The 20,174-nt window shown below is 41.8% G+C and overlaps 1 protein-coding gene across 1 annotated transcript in view; it reads right to left on the bottom strand.

Annotated features, from left to right (window-relative positions):
• Nucleotides 1-19,127, bottom strand: part of SUCLG1 (succinate-CoA ligase GDP/ADP-forming subunit alpha) — a 29,459-nt gene extending 10,332 nt beyond the window's left edge. The window contains exons 1-5 of the mRNA XM_070948573.1: nucleotides 19,005-19,127; nucleotides 11,848-11,951; nucleotides 9,086-9,202; nucleotides 4,556-4,768; nucleotides 2,134-2,191 (exon numbers count right to left, since the gene is read on the bottom strand). Coding sequence (XP_070804674.1) covers nucleotides 2,134-2,191; nucleotides 4,556-4,768; nucleotides 9,086-9,202; nucleotides 11,848-11,951; nucleotides 19,005-19,056 — 544 coding nt within the window. The 5' untranslated portion in view covers nucleotides 19,057-19,127. The remainder of the gene's footprint in view (nucleotides 1-2,133; nucleotides 2,192-4,555; nucleotides 4,769-9,085; nucleotides 9,203-11,847; nucleotides 11,952-19,004) is intronic.
• Between the last annotated feature and the right edge of the window lie 1,047 nt (nucleotides 19,128-20,174).

The raw sequence follows: 20,174 nt of genomic DNA, 5'->3' as shown, positions 1-20,174 counted from the left end.
GCAAAGGATGAGCCGAACAATTTCAGAATTATTCTTGCGCGTTTTCATTCGCGTACGCATGGAAATTTCTGGGGACACCAGGAGAGAAGATTACCAACGGCGATCCCACGATGGCAGAATACTTGGCAAGCGGTTGTAAGTACGAACTGATTGCCAGGCACCTGAACTGTGATCATGCCACCATGGGGATGGCATAGCAGTTGTAACTTTGAGGACAGGTCATAAGTAATTTTTTCCGGAGTCTCTCAGAGGTAAGTTAAGCGACCGGTCCTAAGTTGAGGAGTATCTGTGTGCATGGCATAAAACTGCTGTATCGTGAATTTAAGAATTGCAATGAAATTTTATAGATGGCATTTAGATCCAAAAAAACTAGCCTGTATGTATCCAAATTTACAACCTAATTGTTGGCAATGTGAGTGTGAAGACGCTACGTATTTTCATATATGGTGGACATGTAAAAAAATTAAGGCTTTTTGGATAAAAATATGGCGGATTATTCAAAATATTTTAAAGAAAAAGATTAAATTTACACCACAGTTTTTTTTGTTGGGAATAGTTACGGATTGTACTGTGACAGAGACTAAGTTGGTTTTAAACTTAATAACAGCAGCCAGGTTACTGGTGGCACAGTATTGGAAGAAAGAAGATCCACCTACTACTGAGGAATGGACACTAAAAGTCGCGCATTTGGCAGAGATGGCAAAAATTTCATCATTAAGATATGACTATCACTCAAATGAAAGATATATATCGGAATGGAGAAGATGGATTGACCATATTCAAAACACGTATCAGACTAAGAAGTTTCATATAGCTTATGAATGAAATACTTTTAATCTTTAGTTTATGTTTATAGTGTTTTAAGGTTATAAGGAGTTAAAGACCTAGGGAGAATTTGAAGCCAACAAATCGTTAGCATATTTTAGTTTTATGTTTGTGAATGCTATACCCTGTGCTTATTCTGGGAAGTCTAGGGAGGGGGGTGGGGGGGAAAGGTTGGGTGGGTGGGCAAGGGGGGTGGGATGGGGTGATGGTGGAGGGGTGGGAGGGGGGGGAGAAAATGTTTGTATCTTTTATAAAACTTTTCAATAAAAATAAAAGAAAAAAAAAGAATTGCAATGCAATGCAAGGGGAATAGGAATAGGTGGTCCTTACTTAATGACCCTAACCAGGACTAGCAACTCATCATGGAAGGGACCTTGTAGGTCATCTAGTCCAACCCACCGCCCAAACAGGAGATCCTACACCATTTCTGACAGATGGCAGTCCAGTCTCTTCTTAAAAGCCTCCAGTGATGAAGCTCCCACAACTTCTGAAGGCAACTTCTGTTCCATGGGTGGATTGTTCTCCCTGTCAGAATTTTTTTTCTTATTTCCAGGTTGAATCTCTCCTTGATCAGTTTCCATCCATTATTCCTTGTCTGGCCTTCAAAAATAGCTTGACTCCCTTCCTCCTCTCTGGGGCAGCCCCTCAAATATTGGAAGACTGCTATCCTGTCTCTCCTGGTCCTTCTCTTCACTAGACCAGCCATGCCCAGTTCCTGTAACCGTTCTTCATATATTTATTTATTTATTTATTTTATTTATTTATTTTATTTAATCTAATTTTTATACCGTCCTTCTTCCGAAGGACTCAGGGTGGTGCACAGCCAAAGATAAAACAAACACATATATACAATTTAAAAGCAATTTAAAAACATATTAAATAATTTGACCCCAACATCATTAAAAAACAAAAGTAACCCATTAAAATTAATGTTTAGGCCAGCCCAGCTTGTTGGAACAATAACGTCTTGAGGGCACAGCGAAAGGTGCGTAGGTCAGGGATCATCTGTATCTCCGGAGGCAATTCATATATTTTAGCTTCCAGTCCCCTAATCATCCTGGTTGCTCTTCTCTGCACTTTTTCTAGAGTCTCAACATCTTTTTATAGTGTGGTAACCAAAACTGGTTGCAGTATTCTAGGTGTAGTCTTACTAAGGCTTTATAGAGTAGTCTAGAGTTTCATTTACATAAACCTTATCCACATGCACTTTTAAAGATACGGAATTCAAATGTACAATGTTGTGCAACAGAGCAAGGAGACTTTTTAAAAACGTACCATGTTATTTATTTATTTTTTTCCAGAACTTACCGATTCTTCCTTTCTTGTGAATGTGTCCAGGCATGATGCCAATTTTACATGCTCCAGGCTAAAAACAAAAATAGAACCCCCAAAACACGATCAGATTGGATTTAGGCGTCTTTTTAAACCTGTTGCAAAAGTTATTAGAAAAACACCAAGATGCGTGCTTTCTAGAAATACAAAGTCTCTCTTTTGAAGGATTCAGAATGCACAGAAATTCCTATGCAATTGCTACAGAACCTCTGACTTTCAAACTCGTTTTTCAGGGACCGTCAGCCCTGCTTAAGTGGCGCTATTTAAACTGGATTTTTTAAAAAAAGTTTATTTTCATTAATGTCCTCACTATACAGTGAGGAAGTTCCTAAAGCAGGGATCTCCAACCTTGGCAACTTTAAGACTTGTGGATTTCAACTCCCAGAGTTCCTCAGCCAGCTTTGCTTGGGAAGCCTGGTGGTGCAATGGACTAAACTACTGTTAAAGTAGTATTTAGCTGCCAGCTGCCTGCAATTACTGCGAGTTCAAATCTCACCAGGCTCAAGGTTGACTCAGCCTTCCATCCTTCTGAGGTAGGTAAAATGAGGACCCGGTTTGTGGGGGCAATAAGCTGGCTTTGTATAAAATAGAACACCGCTTGGGGGGGCCAAAAGCCCTACTAAGCAGGTATATACAAAAGTATGAAGGCTATTGCTTAAAAGCATTGTAAGCTGCCCTGAATCTCCGGAGAAGGGTGGCATATAAATCAAATAGATAGATAGATAGATAGATAGATAGATAGATAGATAGATAGATAGATAGATAAGAAAGAGAGAGAGAGAGAGGGAGAGAGAGAGAGAGAGAGAGAGAGAGAGAGAGAGAGAGAAGAAAGAAAGAAAGAAAGAAAGAAAGAAAGAAAGAAAGAAAGAAAGAAAGAAAGAAAGAAAGAAAGAAAGAAAGAAAGAAAGGCTTATAAACATCCTCAAACTTCATTGCCTCCATAGTAGTGTTAATCTGGCCTGAAGAAACGAATGAGAATCTCTGAGCTAAGTGGACTTTTGAATTTATGTTTCCCCATGCCTAACCCTAACAGTCACTAAGGATAACGGCAAAGATCGGGTTAGAGTATTTATTATCCAAAGATTTATATTATCCTTTTTTCTCCAGTTCAAGTTAAGTTTACTTTATTGTCACTGCACCTCGTACAATGAAATTAAATGCCATCTTCAGTGTATATGCTACATAGGAAAACTATAAAAAAATAAATAAAACAAAAACACACATCCTACACAATTGAATTGAAAACCCCTGCATTAATACTGCGCTATAGAGTAGAATTCTGTAATAATTCTACATTAATTCTGTAATAATTCTACATTAATTCTAAGAATTAATGCAGTATTCTGGATGCTGCATTAATATTGCACTATGCAGTAGAATTCAACATAAGACAGTTTCCATGATGGGATCCCCTTCGTTTGAGCCTCAGAGCCTCAACTCTACAAGATAAGGTATGGGGGTTGAATGATCTGAGCCATGGGGAGGCATTTGATGATTGCAAGATTGGGGGGGTGGGCGTTGGGGGAGGTAGACAGGAGAGAGAAGGAGGGAGAGAGAAGGAGGGGACAGAGGAGCGGAGGGGAAAGGAGACAGAGAGGAAGGGGAGAGGAGAGGGGAAAGAACCTGGTGGCGAAACTACTGTTAAGTAGTATTTAGCTGCCAGCAATTACTGCGAGTTCAAATCTCACCAGGCTCAAGGTTGACTCAGCCTTCCATCCTTCCGAGGTAGGTAAAATGAGGACCCAGTTGTGGGGGCAATAAGCTGACTTTGTATAAAAAAGAATACCGCTGGGGGGGGGCAAAAAGCCCTACTAAGCAGGTATGTACAAAAGTATGAAGGCTATTGCTTAAAAGCATTGTAAGCCGCCCTGAGTCTCCTGAGAAGGGCGGTGTATAAATCAAACTAATAAATAAATAATAAATAAATAAAGGAGAGGAGAGGAGAGGAGAGGAGAGGAGAGGAGAGGAGAGGAGAGGAGAGGAGAGGAGAGGAGAGGAGAGGAGAGGAGAGGAGAGGAGAGGGAGGAGGGAAGGGAGGAGAGGAAAGTGGGAAGGGAAGAGGAGGGCAGGGTGGAGGGCAGGGGAGGAGAGAACAGAATAGGGCGAGGAGAGGTGGGGAGGGGGAAGGGAAAGGGGAAGGGGAGGAGGACCGGAGAGGGGAGGGGAGGAAAGGAAAGAGGAGAAGACTGCAGGAAAGGGGTTGACGGGAAAAGAGAGGGAGATATGAAGTCAACCTTCAAGACCCCACTACTGACAATGGACTACTACTCCAATGCTTTCACTACCTCCCTTAAACTGGCCCTTGGCCTACCAATCTCATGGCACAGATCCCTTTGGGCAAAGAAGAAGAGGAAGAACCCGCCAGCTTCCCCGTCCCAAGCGCCCCGCCCCCCCTTACGTTGATGACTCCCGGGCAATTTGGGCCGACCAGTCGAGTCTTGTTCTGACGAAGCAACCTGTGCTTGACGCGCACCATGTCCTGCTGGGGAATACCTTCTGTAATGCACACAACAAGGGAGATTTCTGCGTCAATGGCTTCATTGATGGCAGCGGCAGCGAAGGGCGGCGGCACGTATATGGACGAGGCGGTAGCACCCGTTTTTACTTTTGCCTAAGATCCAAATACACTTCTTTTACAAAAAAAAAGATCACTCTTCCACTGAGGCAATCCAGCATGCTGTAAGAACACATCTGTCGTTTAGGCATTCCCGTTCTTGCCCCCCTGGCTTTCCTGAGGCGCGACTGAAATGAGCTGGCAGCAGATTCGGACAGTGAGGAGGTTGGGGAGGAACATGGGCCAGTCCTGGAGCCTGGGGAAGGCTCTGATGAGGGCTCTGCGTCAGAGGCAGAGAGGGGGTCAGGGCCGTCTGACAGGTATCAGCTGCCTTCGGAGTCAGACATCAGTGAGGCAGAGGAACAGCTGGAGCCTGTTCCCAGTGTGCGCATGCGCAGAGTTGCCAGACAAAGGGAACAGCTAAAGAACAAGGGGCGACTTGGGAGTAAGACCACAGGTGGACGACGAATGGCCCCTCCCAGAAGGAATAAAAGAGGAGCAAAAGGAGAGTGGAGTTTGCAGGAGACAATTAGTTCATTCCTGCATTCTTGCCAAGTATTGCGGGAGTCTGAAAGATATCGGCCTGGCCACTCTCCAAGCCTGATAAAGGTCGGTAATTCTGAACTATCTTGAAAGACCTTGAGAGAGGAAAGACTTTGCTGGAGAGGAATTCACTAAATTAAATAAATAAAATTAAATAAAGTAAATTAAATAAAAGGGGTTTATCGGGACGAGGATCCGGCTTCATGCTGCTGGGGAAGCCTAGCTCAGAACAGGACCATGGGGGAGATTCGGCCACCGACCTATATCAATAAAGGACACAGCCCACATTCATTTGACTGTCTCTTTAAACCTTAAAGCAATTCTCCAGCATAGATTAAATGCTCTGAAGCCTTCAGAAAACTGGCTTAACATCCTGAAGTAGAGGAGGAAAGAGTCTGAAAGACTTCTAAAAGTGAAAAAGGAAATGGAAGTGCTGAATTGTCACAACTATTTCAGTCTCCTGGTGATCGGCCCAAAGTCACCCACACAGCCAACTTTCATGCCTAAAGTGGGGCTAGAACCAGGGTGGATAAAAATCAATGATTTTTTTTAAAAAAATCAAAAAAATCAGATTTTTTTTTATTTAAATCGGATTTTTTTTATTTTTATCGAATTTATTTTAATAAAAAACTTTTGGGGTAAAAATCTATCGTAAGATAGTTTTCTATTTAAGATACATAAATAATTTAGTTTATTCAGCATGAAATAGAGCTTAGTTATGTAGCATGAGGCTATATATCCTGCAACACTGGGACTATCGGTGAGTCAACAGTGGGTCAAAGGAGTAGCAGAGATGACAGTTGCTCTTTAAAAATTATGATTTAAATCGAGTTGATTTAAATCAAGCCTTTTTACTAGTGATTTAAATCATGATTTAAATTGTGATTCAAATCAACTCGATTTAAATCAAATCCACTCTGGCTAGAACTCATTGTCTCTTGGCGATTGAATTAAATGATTTATAACATCTTTTGAGTACAAATGAAACACCTCTCTTTGTCTCATTAAAGTACCTGCATCTTTTGAAAGATTCAGGTAGCTGCTGCTTTAAAAGCCATCTCTGGCTCTCAGCATACATCTTTGCACACAATGGCTGCGTTTGCACACTACCGCTAGTACAGTCATGTGGAGAGCACCGAAGAGCTTCCGGATTGAAAGGACGAAAGGTTACATCACCGCTGCTGAGGGGATGCCCAGTTGGGGGTCCTCTTTTTGTGTCCCCGTTAAGCTGGCCACCAAAGTGGTACCCATCTATCGACTTGCAGCCGCTGCTTTCAAATTGCTGGGTCAGCTGGAACACGTGACTGGAGCTCACCCAGTCTCGTGACAGCAACCGGGTCTCAAACGCAAACCTGCAAATCGTCAGCCCTCCTGAACCGCCGCGCTCGGTTTATTCGTCGTCCACCTGTGGCCTTTACAAGAGCTTTGCAAAAGATGCAGTTGCCTGAACAATTTGATAAGAGGGTCTTAATTCACATTAATGAGCTTTGCGAAGCCCTCTTCTGAATGTTTCACACGGCCCCGTTAAAATCTAAATATCTAATTTCAAGTTAAAAGGGTGTAATTATACAATTAGATGCTCTGCCCACTTTTTATTCTTGAGACTGGTTCCGCAACAATTTTCACCCTGAGGAACTAACAACTTTCGACAGAACAAACACACTTCTCACTCTGTTGGAAAATGTTCTTGGTATATACCTTTACAATCTTACATTTTAGCTTAATCTCCTCCCACCACCTCTTCCCGATTTTATTCCTACCCTGCTAGTTTAAAAAAAAAAATGTAAAAATGCAGGTTATTGTTGTTAACAGAGAGTAACAAACATGCAATTATCTTTAAGAAAAAAGGTCCATGAACAAATTAACAAATGAATCAGCTGTAATGAAAACACACAGTAAATGAAACCAAGACAAAAAATGGATTTTTATTAAAAAAAAAAAAATCCAAATGACAGGGAAATCTAAAGATGAGAAGTCATGTCAAAAAGATGCTACAATCTGAGGGTTTGTGCAGGGCCAGCAAGCAAGCAGAACCTCAGAAATTTAAAAGTTAGGGCCCAGGCAGGTAAAAGCTATCTTTCCAAGAATCTGGTTTCAAAAAATTCAGGACTTTAAAGGTTTTTTTTTAAAAAAAACAGCATTTTAACTTCAGCCATCAAATGCACAGGCCACCAATCTCAGTTGTTTTCTTGCAGACGTTTTATTACCAATCTAGATAACATCATCAGTGACAGAAGGCACTTTTAAATACATTAGTGGCTTGCCCTGTCAGTGTTGGTGAGGATTTTCTTGGTGGTTCCTTGATTATGTTGTTGCTTACTGTTAAACTTGGTTGCCCGAGTTGGTAGTTCTTTATTTGATTGTTGGTCTCGTATTAATCTCTGTGTTAATCTCTGCTTATCTGGCTGTTGATTGCTGATGAGTTGTTGTTTTTTTTAATTTGATTTATATGCCGCCCTTCTCCGGAGATTCAGGGTGGCTTACAATGCGTTAAGCAATAGCCTTCATCCTTTCGTATATTTATACAAAGTCAGCTTATTGCCCCCACAACTGGGTCCTCAATTTACCTACCTTAGAAAGGATGGAAGGCTGAGTCAACCTTGAGCCTGGAGAGATTCGAACCTGCAGTAATTGCAGGCAGCTGGTCTTAATAACAGGGTGCTTTACACCACTGTACTACTAAGGCTGTTTATGGTTTATGGTCTTTTAGCTTTATGGTTGTCTCTTTCGAATGGCATGTAGATGTTGTTTATCTCTACATGCCTGTTGATGGCTGATCAACTCAGACGAACAAAATAACCATCCCTTCTAGCACTGATGATGTTACCTAGGTTGGTCATGAGATATTGTTGTGGCCCGTCGGGGGCCTGTGCAGCTAGTAGCTGATTCCGACAGCGAGGAGGCTGGTGTGGTGCTACGCCAGCAGCCTGTGCAGCTGGCACTCGAGTTGGACAATGAGGAGGCTGGAGAAGATGTGGTGCCAGAGGTGAGGATTCAGCTAGGGCCTTCAGAACCTCCAGAAGCTTCCATGGGTGAAGAGGATGAAGAGGAGGAGCCTCTTCTCAATGCATGGGCATGCAGAGCTGCCAAAAGGCAGAAGTGGCTCCTCAGGAGGAGGTCTCCTCGAGAGTAAGGCTTGGGGCTAATTGGCCACTCCCTTAACCTATTTGAGAAACGCCGACTGAAGCAATTTGCAGGGAACGACTTTGTTCACATACCTTCGTGTCTTGCCTTGCTTATCTTATCAGCTTCCTGCAAATTGCTTCTGGGCATTCTGCAAATCACAGTAAGCTTTCAGTAGTCTTTGAATTCTTGGCGGCTACTAATGCAGTTAATTAACAGCCGTTGTTGTAAAAAACTGGTTTATTTAGTAAACTAAGGTTTGAACGGACTTTTGTGTGTGCTGCATTCTTTGGGGTCCATAGCTGGGGCAGAACAGATATCTGCAGGAAAACTGCCAAGTTCAGAGAACACAGAGGATCCCCAACAGTCCTCTTCCTCCTCCTCTTCTCCATTCCGCAAACCCCAGTCCCTTCTAGCACTGATGATGTTGCCTGATTTGGTAATAAAATGTCTGCAAGAAAACCACCAAGCTCAGAGAGCACCAAGGATTCCATAGCTCAACCCTGAGCTACGAATATTTTCTTCTATCACAACCCATCTTAGCCGAACAGTTTGCACGATGGGGTTCAAACACCTGATAATTCTGTCTCGAGAAAATTTACAACTATTTTTTTTTAAAAAAGCAGCCACATAGAAAACATCAAGGCGATGAAACGGAATTGAAATGACCCAAACAGCGCTCGGCGTATAGTGGTTCCGTGGTCTTACCTCCTCGACGGAATTAAAAACTGGAAGTCCCAAGTGGCTTTTGCCCCCTTTGCCTGGCGAAATCCCTCCTACTAAATTGGTACCGTACTCCAAGGCCTGTTGACTGTGGAAAGTGCCCTGTGTGGGGAGGTACAATCAAAAAGCACAACTGATGCAATGGACTTAGAACAACTTTACTGTCGCTTTGAATGCACACTGATCGGCATACGTTAAAATGAAATTTCGTTGCATGCAACTTTTAGCAAAATCGTTGCAAAATGCCATTGCGTAACTGCTGGATGTAGCAAACGGCTGTAAATATAGCATCAGCCTTGTCAATTCTCAAGTTTCCCTTTTCCGCTATGTATTCAAAATGGACAGTGATTAATATTTACATGTATATAACTGCATGGGCGTAGATAGATGATAGATAGATAGATGGATGGATGGAAGTATAGTATAGTATTAGTATAATATAGTATAGTATAGTATTAGTATAGTATAGTATTAGTATAATATAATATAGTATGGCATTAGTATAATATGGTATGGTATGGTATGGTATGGTATGGTATGGTATGGTATAGTATTAGTATTAGTATTAGTATTAGTATTAGTATTAGTATAGTATAGTATAGTATAGTATAGTATAGTATAGTATAGTATAGTATTAGTATAATATAGTATAGTATGGCATTAGTATAATATGGTATGGTATGGTATATATAGTATTAGTATTATATAGTATTAGTATAATAGTATATAATAGTATATAATATAATAGTATATAATTAGTATAATAGTATGGTATGGTATAGTATTAGTATAAGTATTAGTATAGTATAGTATTAGTATAATATAGTATAGTATGGCATTAGTATAGTATAGTATAGTATAGTAGGCCTGTTTTATTTATTTATTTATTTATTTATTAGATTTTTATACCGCCCCCTCTCCCGAAGGACTCGGGGCGGTGCACAGCCAAAGTTAAAAAACATACAATATAAACAATTAAAATACGTTTAAAACAGAATTAAATCTAAAATGGCTCCCCAATTTAAAATGCCTTACCCATACCCCTATAAAAAGACGAATTTAAAATTTAAAAATTTAAAATTTCCACATTTAAAAAGGGGGAAGTTAAAATGAAATTTCGTTGCATGCAACTTTTAGCAAAATCGTTGCAAAATGCCATTGCGTAACTGCTGGATGTAGCAAACGGCTGTAAATATAGCATAATATAGTATGGCATTAGTATAATATGGTATGGTATGGTATAGTATAGTATTAGTATTAGTATTAGTATTAGTATAGTATTAGTATAATATAGTATAGTATGGTATTAGTAGAGTGATGGCTAACCTTTTTGCCATCGTGTGCCAAAAGTGGAGGGAGTGCGGGAAGGCGCGCATGCGCGTGCCCACACCCGTAATTCTATATGCCCCGTGCATGGGTGTGACTCCCTAGCGCTCCCCCCCCACTTTTGGCACAGCGGGCCCAGTAGGCCCGTTTTTTCGCTCTCCCCAGGCTCCAGAGCCTTTCTAGGCCTTCCCCACCCCCACCCAGAAACCCTCCGGAGGCCAGAAATGGCCTGTTTGCTGACTTCCAGTGGGACCGAAGGTCCGTTTTTGAGCTCACGTGCCCACCGATATGGCTCCACATGCCACCTGTGGCACACATGCCATGGGTTCACCATCACGGTATTAGTATAATATAGTATAGTATAGTATTAATATAGTATAGTAATAGTATAGTATTAGTATTAGTATAGTATTAGTATAATATAGTATCAGTATAATATAGCATAGCATTTTGTTGTTGTTGTTAGTTGTAAAGTCATGTCCGACTCATCGCGACCCCGTGGACAATTTTCCTCCAGGCCTTCCTGTCCTCTACCATCCCCTGGAGTCCATTTAAGCTCATGCCGACTGCTTCAGTGATTCCATCCAGCCACCTCCTTCTCTGCCGTCCCCTTCTTCTTTTTTCCCTCAAATCTTTCCCAGCATTAGGCTCTTCTCCAGGGTGTCCTTCCTTCTCATTAGGTGGCCAAAGTATTTGAGTTTCCTCTTCAGGATCTGGCCTTCTAAAGAGCAGTCAGGGTTGATCTCCTCATAGTATAGCATAGGGTTAGTATAATATAGTATAAGTATAGAATTAGTATAATACAGTATAGTATTAGTATTGTATAGTGTGTGTGTGAGAGAGGATAGGATAGGATGATGGATGGATGGATAGTATAGTATCGTATTAGTATAGTTAAGAGAAAGAGAGAGAGAGAGTATAGTACAGTACAGTGTAGAATAGATGGATGAATAGATGTGTGTATAGAATGTGTATGTGTGCAATACATCAATTATCATTTCTTTTGACAGCAGGCAACAGAATTTCATTTTTAATGTGGGCCCGTGTGCTCCCAGTAAAAAAAGGATAATAAAGGTTATCTTTGCTTCTTGCTTGTCTCATCTCATCTTACATACAACTGTGTTGCTAAGCCCCTGAAGTGCAGTTATGTGACCTTTAGTGTGTGAGACACAGAGAGAGTGTGAGAGGCCATCAGTACTTCAGATTCGGGTCGTAAATCCCTTTTTTGGGGGGGGTCCATGGTAAACTTCAAAAAGTCGCTAATCAACCGATGGTAAGTAGAGGCAGGCCTGCTTGTACTTCTGATCTCTGCAATAAGGAAGCCCTGATAAGGAATTCTACGCTTCCCGCAAACGTACAGCAAAAGCTACTGGACTACGACATGAGCAAAGGTACAAGAAATTGGCCATTCGGGCACGTACCTGTTTGCCAGTGAAACCTTGACAAATAACCTTTGTATCTTTAGTGATGTACAGGTTTTTCCGGGTGGCCGAATAGGAGCAGTGCCGTACCCCATTCTTCTGCACTATAAACAACAACACGAAAAAAGGGAAAAACGATAAATGATTCATCTTTAGAGCATCTGCAAATTTTCAGCAGCTTAAGATGCATCAATTATAGGAAAGACGCCCTGCTATTTAAAATAAATAAATATATATATACACATACATACACACACACACACACACACACACACACACACACACACACACACACACACATATATATATATATATATATATATATATATATATATATATACACACACACACACACACACACACACATACACACATTGGAACAAATGCACAGGAAAAAGCTGGAAACTGATTGGACAGTTAACTTGATCAGAGTAATACTGGGAACCCAGTGGTGAAATTCAAATTTTTTTACTACTGGTTCTGTGCGCATGGCTTGGTGGGCGTGGCAGGAGACAGATACTGCAAAATACCCATTCCCTCCCCACTCCAGGGGAAGGATACTGCAAAATCTCCCTTCCCTTCCCACTTCAGGGGAAGGATACTGCAAAATCTCCCTTCTCTTCCCACTCCAAGGGAAGGATACTGCAAAATCTCCATTCCCTCCCGACTCCTCGAGGAAGGATATTGCAAAATCTCCATTCCCATCCCACTCCAGGGGAAGGATACTGCAAAAAAACTCATTCCCTCTCCACTCCTGGGGGAAGGATATTGCAAAATCTCCATTCCCACCCCACTCCAGGGGAAGGATACTGCAAAAAAACCCATTCCCTCCCCACTCCTGGGGGAAGGATATTGCAATATCTCCATTCCCACCCCACTCCAGGGGAAGAATACTGCAAAATTCCCATTCCCTCCCCAATCCTGGAGGAAGGATACTGCAAAATCTCCATTCCCTCCCACTCCTGGAAGGATATTGCAAAATCTCCATTCCCACCCCATTCCAGGGGAAGGATACTGCAAAATTCCCATTCCCTCCCCATTCCTGGAGGAAGGATATTGCAAAATCTTCATTCCCACCCCATTCTGGGGCCAGCCAGAGGTAGCATTTGCCGGTTCTCCCAACTACTCAAAATTTCCGCTACCGGTTCTCCAGAACCTATCAGAACCTGCTGGATTTCACCCCTGACCTAGCCCCATTTCTGGCTGGTTAAACTTTTCCTTGGGCTTTATAGTAGTGGTCAAAATTGTGGAAACCTTTTGGGAAATGTGTATTTTCTAAAAGTAACTAATAACATCACTTTTTTGGGGGGGGGGAGTAGTACCATAAAATTATATATCAATGGAAAGATAATTTAGTCAAGAATGTAATGCAATAACTTTGATGAAGGATTTGCTCTTAGAATAGCAGTTACAGTATAAAGAAGAAAAGTGAAACACATAGAAAAAACGAGCTACACAAAAATGATCACCATAGAAAAAACGAGAGATACAAGAATGATCCCCATGTCAGTTAATACTTAGTTGGGTCACCTTTAGCATGAATTACAGCCTTACAACGTCTTCCCATGGAGTGAACCAAGTCTTTGAGTTCTGCAGCTGTTATAATGTGAAACCAAGATTGAATGATGGCTTCTATTAACTGGGTTTTATTGCTAGGTCGCTTCTGACTAACAAGTTTCTCTAGTCAGCTCCATATATTTCCAATTGGGTGAAGGTCTGGGCTATTCCCAGGCCATTCCAGCAGTGGAATAGGATGATCTTGAAACTCCAAAAGAAAAAAAGTGGTGTTATTTGCCATTAAACCTCAAAAATACACTTTTCCCAAAAGATTTCCACAATTTTGGCCACTACTGTAGGGTGGACCCGTCTCTAGCAAGGCAGTAGACTTTTCTAAGAGAGAATCTGTCCCTTCTGTTTTTTTCTATGTCGGTGTGCTTTATGCAGGGTGGATAAAAATCAATGATTTTTTTAAAAAAATCAAAAAAATCAGATTTTTTTGATTTAAATCGGATTTTTTTTATTTTTATCGAATTTATTTTAATAAAAAACTTTTGGGGTAAAAATCTATCGTAAGATAGTTTTCTATTTAAGATACACAAATAATTTAGTTTATTCAGCATGAAATGGAGCTTAGTTATGTAGCACGAGGCTGTATATTCTGCAACATTGGGACTATCGGTGAGTCAACAGTGGGTCAAAGGAGTAGCAGAGATGACAGATGCTCTTTAAAAATTATGATTTAAATCGAGTTGATTTAAATCAAGCCTTTTTACTAGTGATTTAAATCATGATTTAAATTGTGATTTAAATCAACTCGATTTAAATCAAATCCACCCTGGTTTTATGTACGATCTGGGAAGAGGCTTGGTTTCTGCAGCCAGGATGCTGGCTAATCCTGAAAAATCTGAGCTCTGTGAGGGACACGCTCCTTTCCTTCTTCAGCCCCATTTTTTTTAGCCATAGCTTATTTCCTTTTAGCAATAGCACTTAAAGAGTTATATATACCGCTTCACGGAGGTGGGAGAAATATCTAGATTGGACAGCAAAGAAATAGATACAGACAGAGATAAAGATCCAAAAGAGGAATATGAGAGGGAGGCAAGTCAAAAAAAAGTATAGCAATTAAAGTACTGAAGTGGGCAAGAGACGATGGATAGATGATTTATTTTTTGTTGTTGTTCTGATTTGCTTTTCTTTTTCTCTCTCTTTTCTTTTTTCAGGTAGGTGACATGACTAGAAGTTAGGCAGGATAGAAAGAAAACGTTTTTTAATAAAGGGTAACATGATTAAAACTTAGAAGAAGAGATAGAAATAAGAGAAGGGGGAATATTAGTGTATACCGATATACTTATAAGAGCTGAGGTGGCGCAGTGGTTAGAGTGCAGTACTGCAGCTACTTCAGCTGACTGCTAGTTCAGCAGATCAGCGGATCAAATCTCACCGGCTCAAGGTTGACTCAGCCTTCCATCCTTCCGAGGTGGGTAAAATGAGGACCCAGATTGTTGGGGGCAATATGCTATTTAGTATACTGTCTTTGGTGTAAGCCGCCCAGAATCCTCGGAGAGTGGGCGGCATAGAAATATGACTAATAAATAAATAATAAATAAATATCCTTTTAAATAATAAAATAAAAGCAATAACAAAAGAAAATGTGGAATAATTGAACAATGACAGACTGCAACTTAATATGTGTATTATTATTAGAAATATAGAAGTTGATTGAATGTAATAACTATGATTAATTCTACTAGTTTTATTTTTATTTTATTTATTTTTTTAATTTGATTTATATGCCGCCCTTCTCCGAAGACTCAGGGCGGCTTACAATGTGCTCAGCAATAGCCTTCATCCTTTTGTATATTTATACAAAGTCAGCTTATTGCCCCCACAAACTGGGTCCTCATTTCACCTACCTTAGAAAGGATGGAAGGCTGAGTCAACCTTGAGCCTTGGTGAGATTCGAACCCTGCAGTAATTGCAGGCAGCTGGTCTTAATAAGCTTAATAACAGGGTGCCTTAAACCCCTGTACTACCAAGGCTCTTGTATTAGAATGTATGACACCCAGGTGCCACTGTTCATGCATTGATACGTTTGTAAAAAAAATAATAAAAAATAAAAAACTTGGAGAAAAAAAGACTTATATACCGTTTCACAATTCTTTACAGCCCTCTCTAAGCGGTTTACAAAGTCAGCGCATTGCCCTCAACAATCTGAGCCCTCATTTTACCGACCTCGGAAGGATGGAAGGCTGAATCGACCTTGAGCTGGTCAGGATCAAACTCCTGGCAATGGACAGAGTTAGCCTGCAATATCGTATTCTAACCATTGCGCCACCACAGCTCTTTTTTCATGGATTGTCGCTGCTTAAGTTTAAGCCATTTTCACTTGTGTGGTTGCCCCCTTGTGATGCGTATCCCACCTAACCTTCTTTAAGCACACAACTGTATTATCTTCGTCTTAGGTTCTTTATAGTTCTGATTATCTCAGCGCACTGCAATTAAACCTATTTTAATTTCAACCTGTAAAGAAAGAGCTGACGCTTGCAATTGCCACACGATTTTAAGAACGATCTACTTAATCGTGTAGATGGGGAAAGGAGCCAGGCTCCAATAATGTTGGGCAACATGGTAAGATCGGAAACTGGGTTCCACCATGTTTCACCGTGGCCATCTTGTATTCGTAAGCAGAGGTGGGAGGAGAAGGCTAAGACTGGAGAATGGGCCCATAGGTCAGTTGGTTACAAAGGATGGACCAGGTGTGGAAGGAACCAGGTAGATACCTGTGTTTGCACCTTTAATGGCACTTCTTTAAAAACTCCAGAAAAAGAAAAGCAGCAACATTCGGAAGATGTGTCTCAGTATCAGGGTGGATAAAAATCAATGATTTTTAAAAAAAAAAATCAAAAAAATCAGATTTTTTTTATTTAAATTGGATTTTTTTGATTTTTATCGAATTTATTTTAATAAAAAACTTTGGGGGTAAAAATCTATCGTAAGATAGTTTTCTATTTAAGATACATAAATAATTTAGTTTATTCAGCATGAAATGGAGCTTAGTTTCTTAGTTTTTTTATGTAGCAGGAGGCTGTATATTCTGCAACACTGGGACTATCGGTGAGTCAACAGTGGGTCAAAGGAGTAGCAGAGATGACAGTTGCTCTTTAAAAATTATGGTTTAAATCGAGTTGATTTAAATCAAGCCTTTTTACTAGTGATTTAAATCGTGATTTAAATTGTGATTTAAATCAACTCGATTTAAATCAAATCCACCCTGCTCAGTATATTTAGGAGAACAGAGATTTTAAAACTCTTTTTAAAAGTCTTCACTGATTCTCCAGCCAAATGTGAATTACATCAAAGATACAGAAATAGTTAGTTAGTTAGTTAGTTTATTATATTTGTATACCACCCTTCTCCCGAGGGAATGTTGGAAATAGCCAACATTCCAGTTAGGAAGGTTAAGGAGTGAAACCGTGTAGTGTTTAGTGTCTAATCTTAGCAACTTTAAGACCTGTGGACTTTAACTCCCAGAATTCCCCAGCCAGCCATGCTGGCTGGCTGGGGAATTCTGGGAGTTGAAGTCCGCCAGTCTTAAAAATTGCCAAAGATGGACACCTCTGCTATACTGGGTGTCACCCAAAGCTTATTATTGTTGCATTAGTTACCTCTTGTTTAATGAATTACAGAGCAATTAAGACTCAGACCTTTGCCCGACTTAATACTTAGCCAGGAACTGAACTTCATATTGCATTATTACATTTTTTTATTTTGCTGTTTTAAGAAAGAGAAGGAATGCAGGTCGACAGAACTTAAGAGCAAAATGAGGAAATGTAGCTCTTGAGATTCTCCTGCACAGATTGACAATTGTATTTGCATTTTATAAGTACCAACAAATAGGAGTTAAATGTTTTGAAGGAGCCACGATTGTGCGCACGACACCCAAGCTAAACTTTCCAAGCAGAATTGCCTTACTACGTGTTGTTACTTTTATCAAGCGCCCAGCCCCATCTGCAAACAAAACACACTTTTGTGAGGATGGTGCACACACTAGCTGTCCACACAGGGCAGTTATCAACTCATCACAATTTTAGCAATGAAAGTATCCAATTCTTGTTCTCTGCAGATATTCGGGATACAATAGATCTGCCAGTATTCAAATGAAAATCCCACTTTCTTTTTTTAAAAAAAACATTTTACAGAGTTGATTGGCTCAAGTCACAGCCGCCTTTTATAGCTAAGGCAGGACTAGAACTCACGGTCTCCTGGTGATTGGTCCAAAGTCACCCAGGCAGCATTCGTGCCTAAAGCGGGACTAGAACTCACTGTCTCCTGGTGATTGGCTCAAGTCACAGCCGCCTTTCATAGCTAAGGTGGAACTAGAACTCACTGTCTCCTGGTGATTGGCTCAAGTCACAGCCGCCTTTCATAGCTAAGGTGGGACTAGAACTCACTGTCTCCTGGTGATTGGCTCAAGTCACAGCCGCCTTTCATAGCTAAGGTGGGACTAGAACTCACTGTCTCCTGGTGATTGGATCAAGTCACAGCCGCCTTTCATAGCTAAGGTGGGACTAGAACTCAGTCTCCTGGTGATTGGTCCAAAGTCACCCAGGCGGCATTCATGCCTAAATCAGGATTAGAACTCAATGTCTCCTGGTGATTGGCTCAAGTCACAGCTGCCTTTCATAGCTAAGGCGGGATTAGAACTCACAGTCTCTTGGTGATTGGCCCACAGTCACCCAATCAGTTTTCATAGCCAAGGCGGGACTAGAACTCACCGTCACCTGCTTTTTAACCAGGCGCCTTAACCACTCGGACCAAACTTTTAACTCTCCGAATCGATTCCCTTTAATCTGAATGGATGGAATCGGTTCCTTTTCCAGGAGAGTAACCCTGTAGTAGCAAGGCAAGGAGGCCCCAACCGTCTTGTAACTCACAGGCCTCACTCCAGCAGAAATACGGCTGAAGGGAGTTCCGTCGCAAGAGAATTTCATTGATTCCATTTTTATTTGGTCTTTATTCCACTTTTTATTTATTTCATTTTATTCAGGGGGGGTTTTAGGTCACTTCAGGTCCTTAAAAGACTCCTGGATGGGACACCTTGATTTGATCCCCACCCCCCACCCCCCAAAAAAAAACAATAATCCTCCCCCAGGCGATGGGAACCATGGGAAGTAGGGGGGAAAAAAGGGGGAATCACAAAAAAAGAGAGAAGCCTTGCTGGCTGGGGATAATGGGAGTTGTAGTCCAGGACCAAAAGGGGAAGGAAAGGGGAAAAAAAAAAAAAAAGGCCAGGCTGGGAGAGGGGAGAAAAAAAAAAAAAGATGCTCCAGGTTAGCCAGGAAGGAAAAAAAAGGCCAGGCCAGGCCTGTCCTGTCGCCCAACGTTAACTGGGCCAGGATGAGGCCGGCTGGGGATGATGGGTAAGGAGGTAGTCCCTTTCCCACCCACCCACCCCCCCGTTCTGCCAGCGTGGCCTAGCCTTTCCCTCCTCTCCCCACCACCACCCATCATCCCCAGCTTGCCTCGCCCTGAAACTACCCTGGGGGATGGATGATGGGCTTTGTAGTCCCTCGGACAAGAGGGGGCCCCCGCGGTCACGTGACCCCGGCCGGAAGGGGAGGGCGCCCCCCCCTTCGGCCAGACACACACACACTTACGGAGCAGAAGGAGGCGGCCGAGGCCTCCGGCGCCGCTTCCGCAGCAAGACATCGCCGCCGTCCCTGCGGTGCCTCCAAAGCAGGGCCGCCAATGACAAGGGGCGCCGGGCGGGGATGGCGCTAAGGCCCGCCTCTTCCGGTCGGGGTCCTCAGGGTTTTTTTTTAAAATCCCCTCCTCTTGACCGCATCGCGCATGCGTCGGAGAGCGCGGAGCGGTGGCCTTTGCGCCTGAGAGGAATATCCTCTCGGTCCTTTTTCACCCCTTTTTTTTTAATTCCCCCCACCCCAGCGCCATCCAGAACAATAGGGATACGTATGTGTGCGTTCACGAGGAAGGCCGTTTTCTCTGTCCGGCCGTGGGTTGGCAAATCAATCAGGCATTTAGGTGTCTAATCCTTAGGAAAGAGGCCCTACCCAATCCTTGCCGCGAGGAATTATGGGGGAGGTAGTTCAGGGATGGAAATGTCTTGAGCTAAACGGCGAGAGGAGCATGCTATTCGCAGCGTGTACAAGTAGTCCTCAACTTACGACCCCCCCCCCCCCCATTGAGCCCAAAATTTAGGTTGCTATGTGAGAAATTAAGTGAGCTTTGGTCCATTTTACGACTTTCCTTGCCACGTTTCTCAAGTAACAAGTCAGATTACTGTATCTGTAACAGTAACAGAGTTGGAAGGGGCCTTGGAGACCATCTAGTCCAACCCCACTGCTCACCGCAAGAGACCTGTACTAGGGACTCGAACCGCCGACCTTTCTGATCGACAAGCTCAGTGTCTTAGCCTCTGAGCCACCTAGTCCCTGCAGCTGTTAAATGAGTAATCCCTGCAGAAATGAAATTTCATTTTAATGTATGCTGATCAGTGTACATGCAAAGTGACAATAAGGTTATTCTGTTCTGTTCTGTTCTGTTCTGTTCCATTCCATATTTTCTCTTCTTTTCTTTTCTCTTCTCTTCCTTTCCATTCCATTCCATTCCATTCCATATTTTCTATTCTATTCTGTTCAGTTCGGTTCAGTTCGGTTTGATTCGGTTCGGTTCTATGCTATGCTATGCTATGCTATGCCATTCCATTCCATTCCATTCCATTCCATATTTCCTATTCTATTCTATTCTATTCTATTCCATTCCATTCCATTCCACTCTATTCCATATTTTCTATTCTATTCGGTTCG

Source organism: Pituophis catenifer, unplaced genomic scaffold (assembly GCF_029215685.1).
Source record: "Pituophis catenifer annectens isolate HBS135680 unplaced genomic scaffold, rPitCat1.0.hap2 SCAF_8, whole genome shotgun sequence".
NCBI classification, from domain to species: Eukaryota; Metazoa; Chordata; class Lepidosauria; order Squamata; family Colubridae; genus Pituophis; species Pituophis catenifer.
Note: the sequence above shows the minus strand (reverse complement) of the source record. Positions and strands in the feature narration are given on the sequence as shown.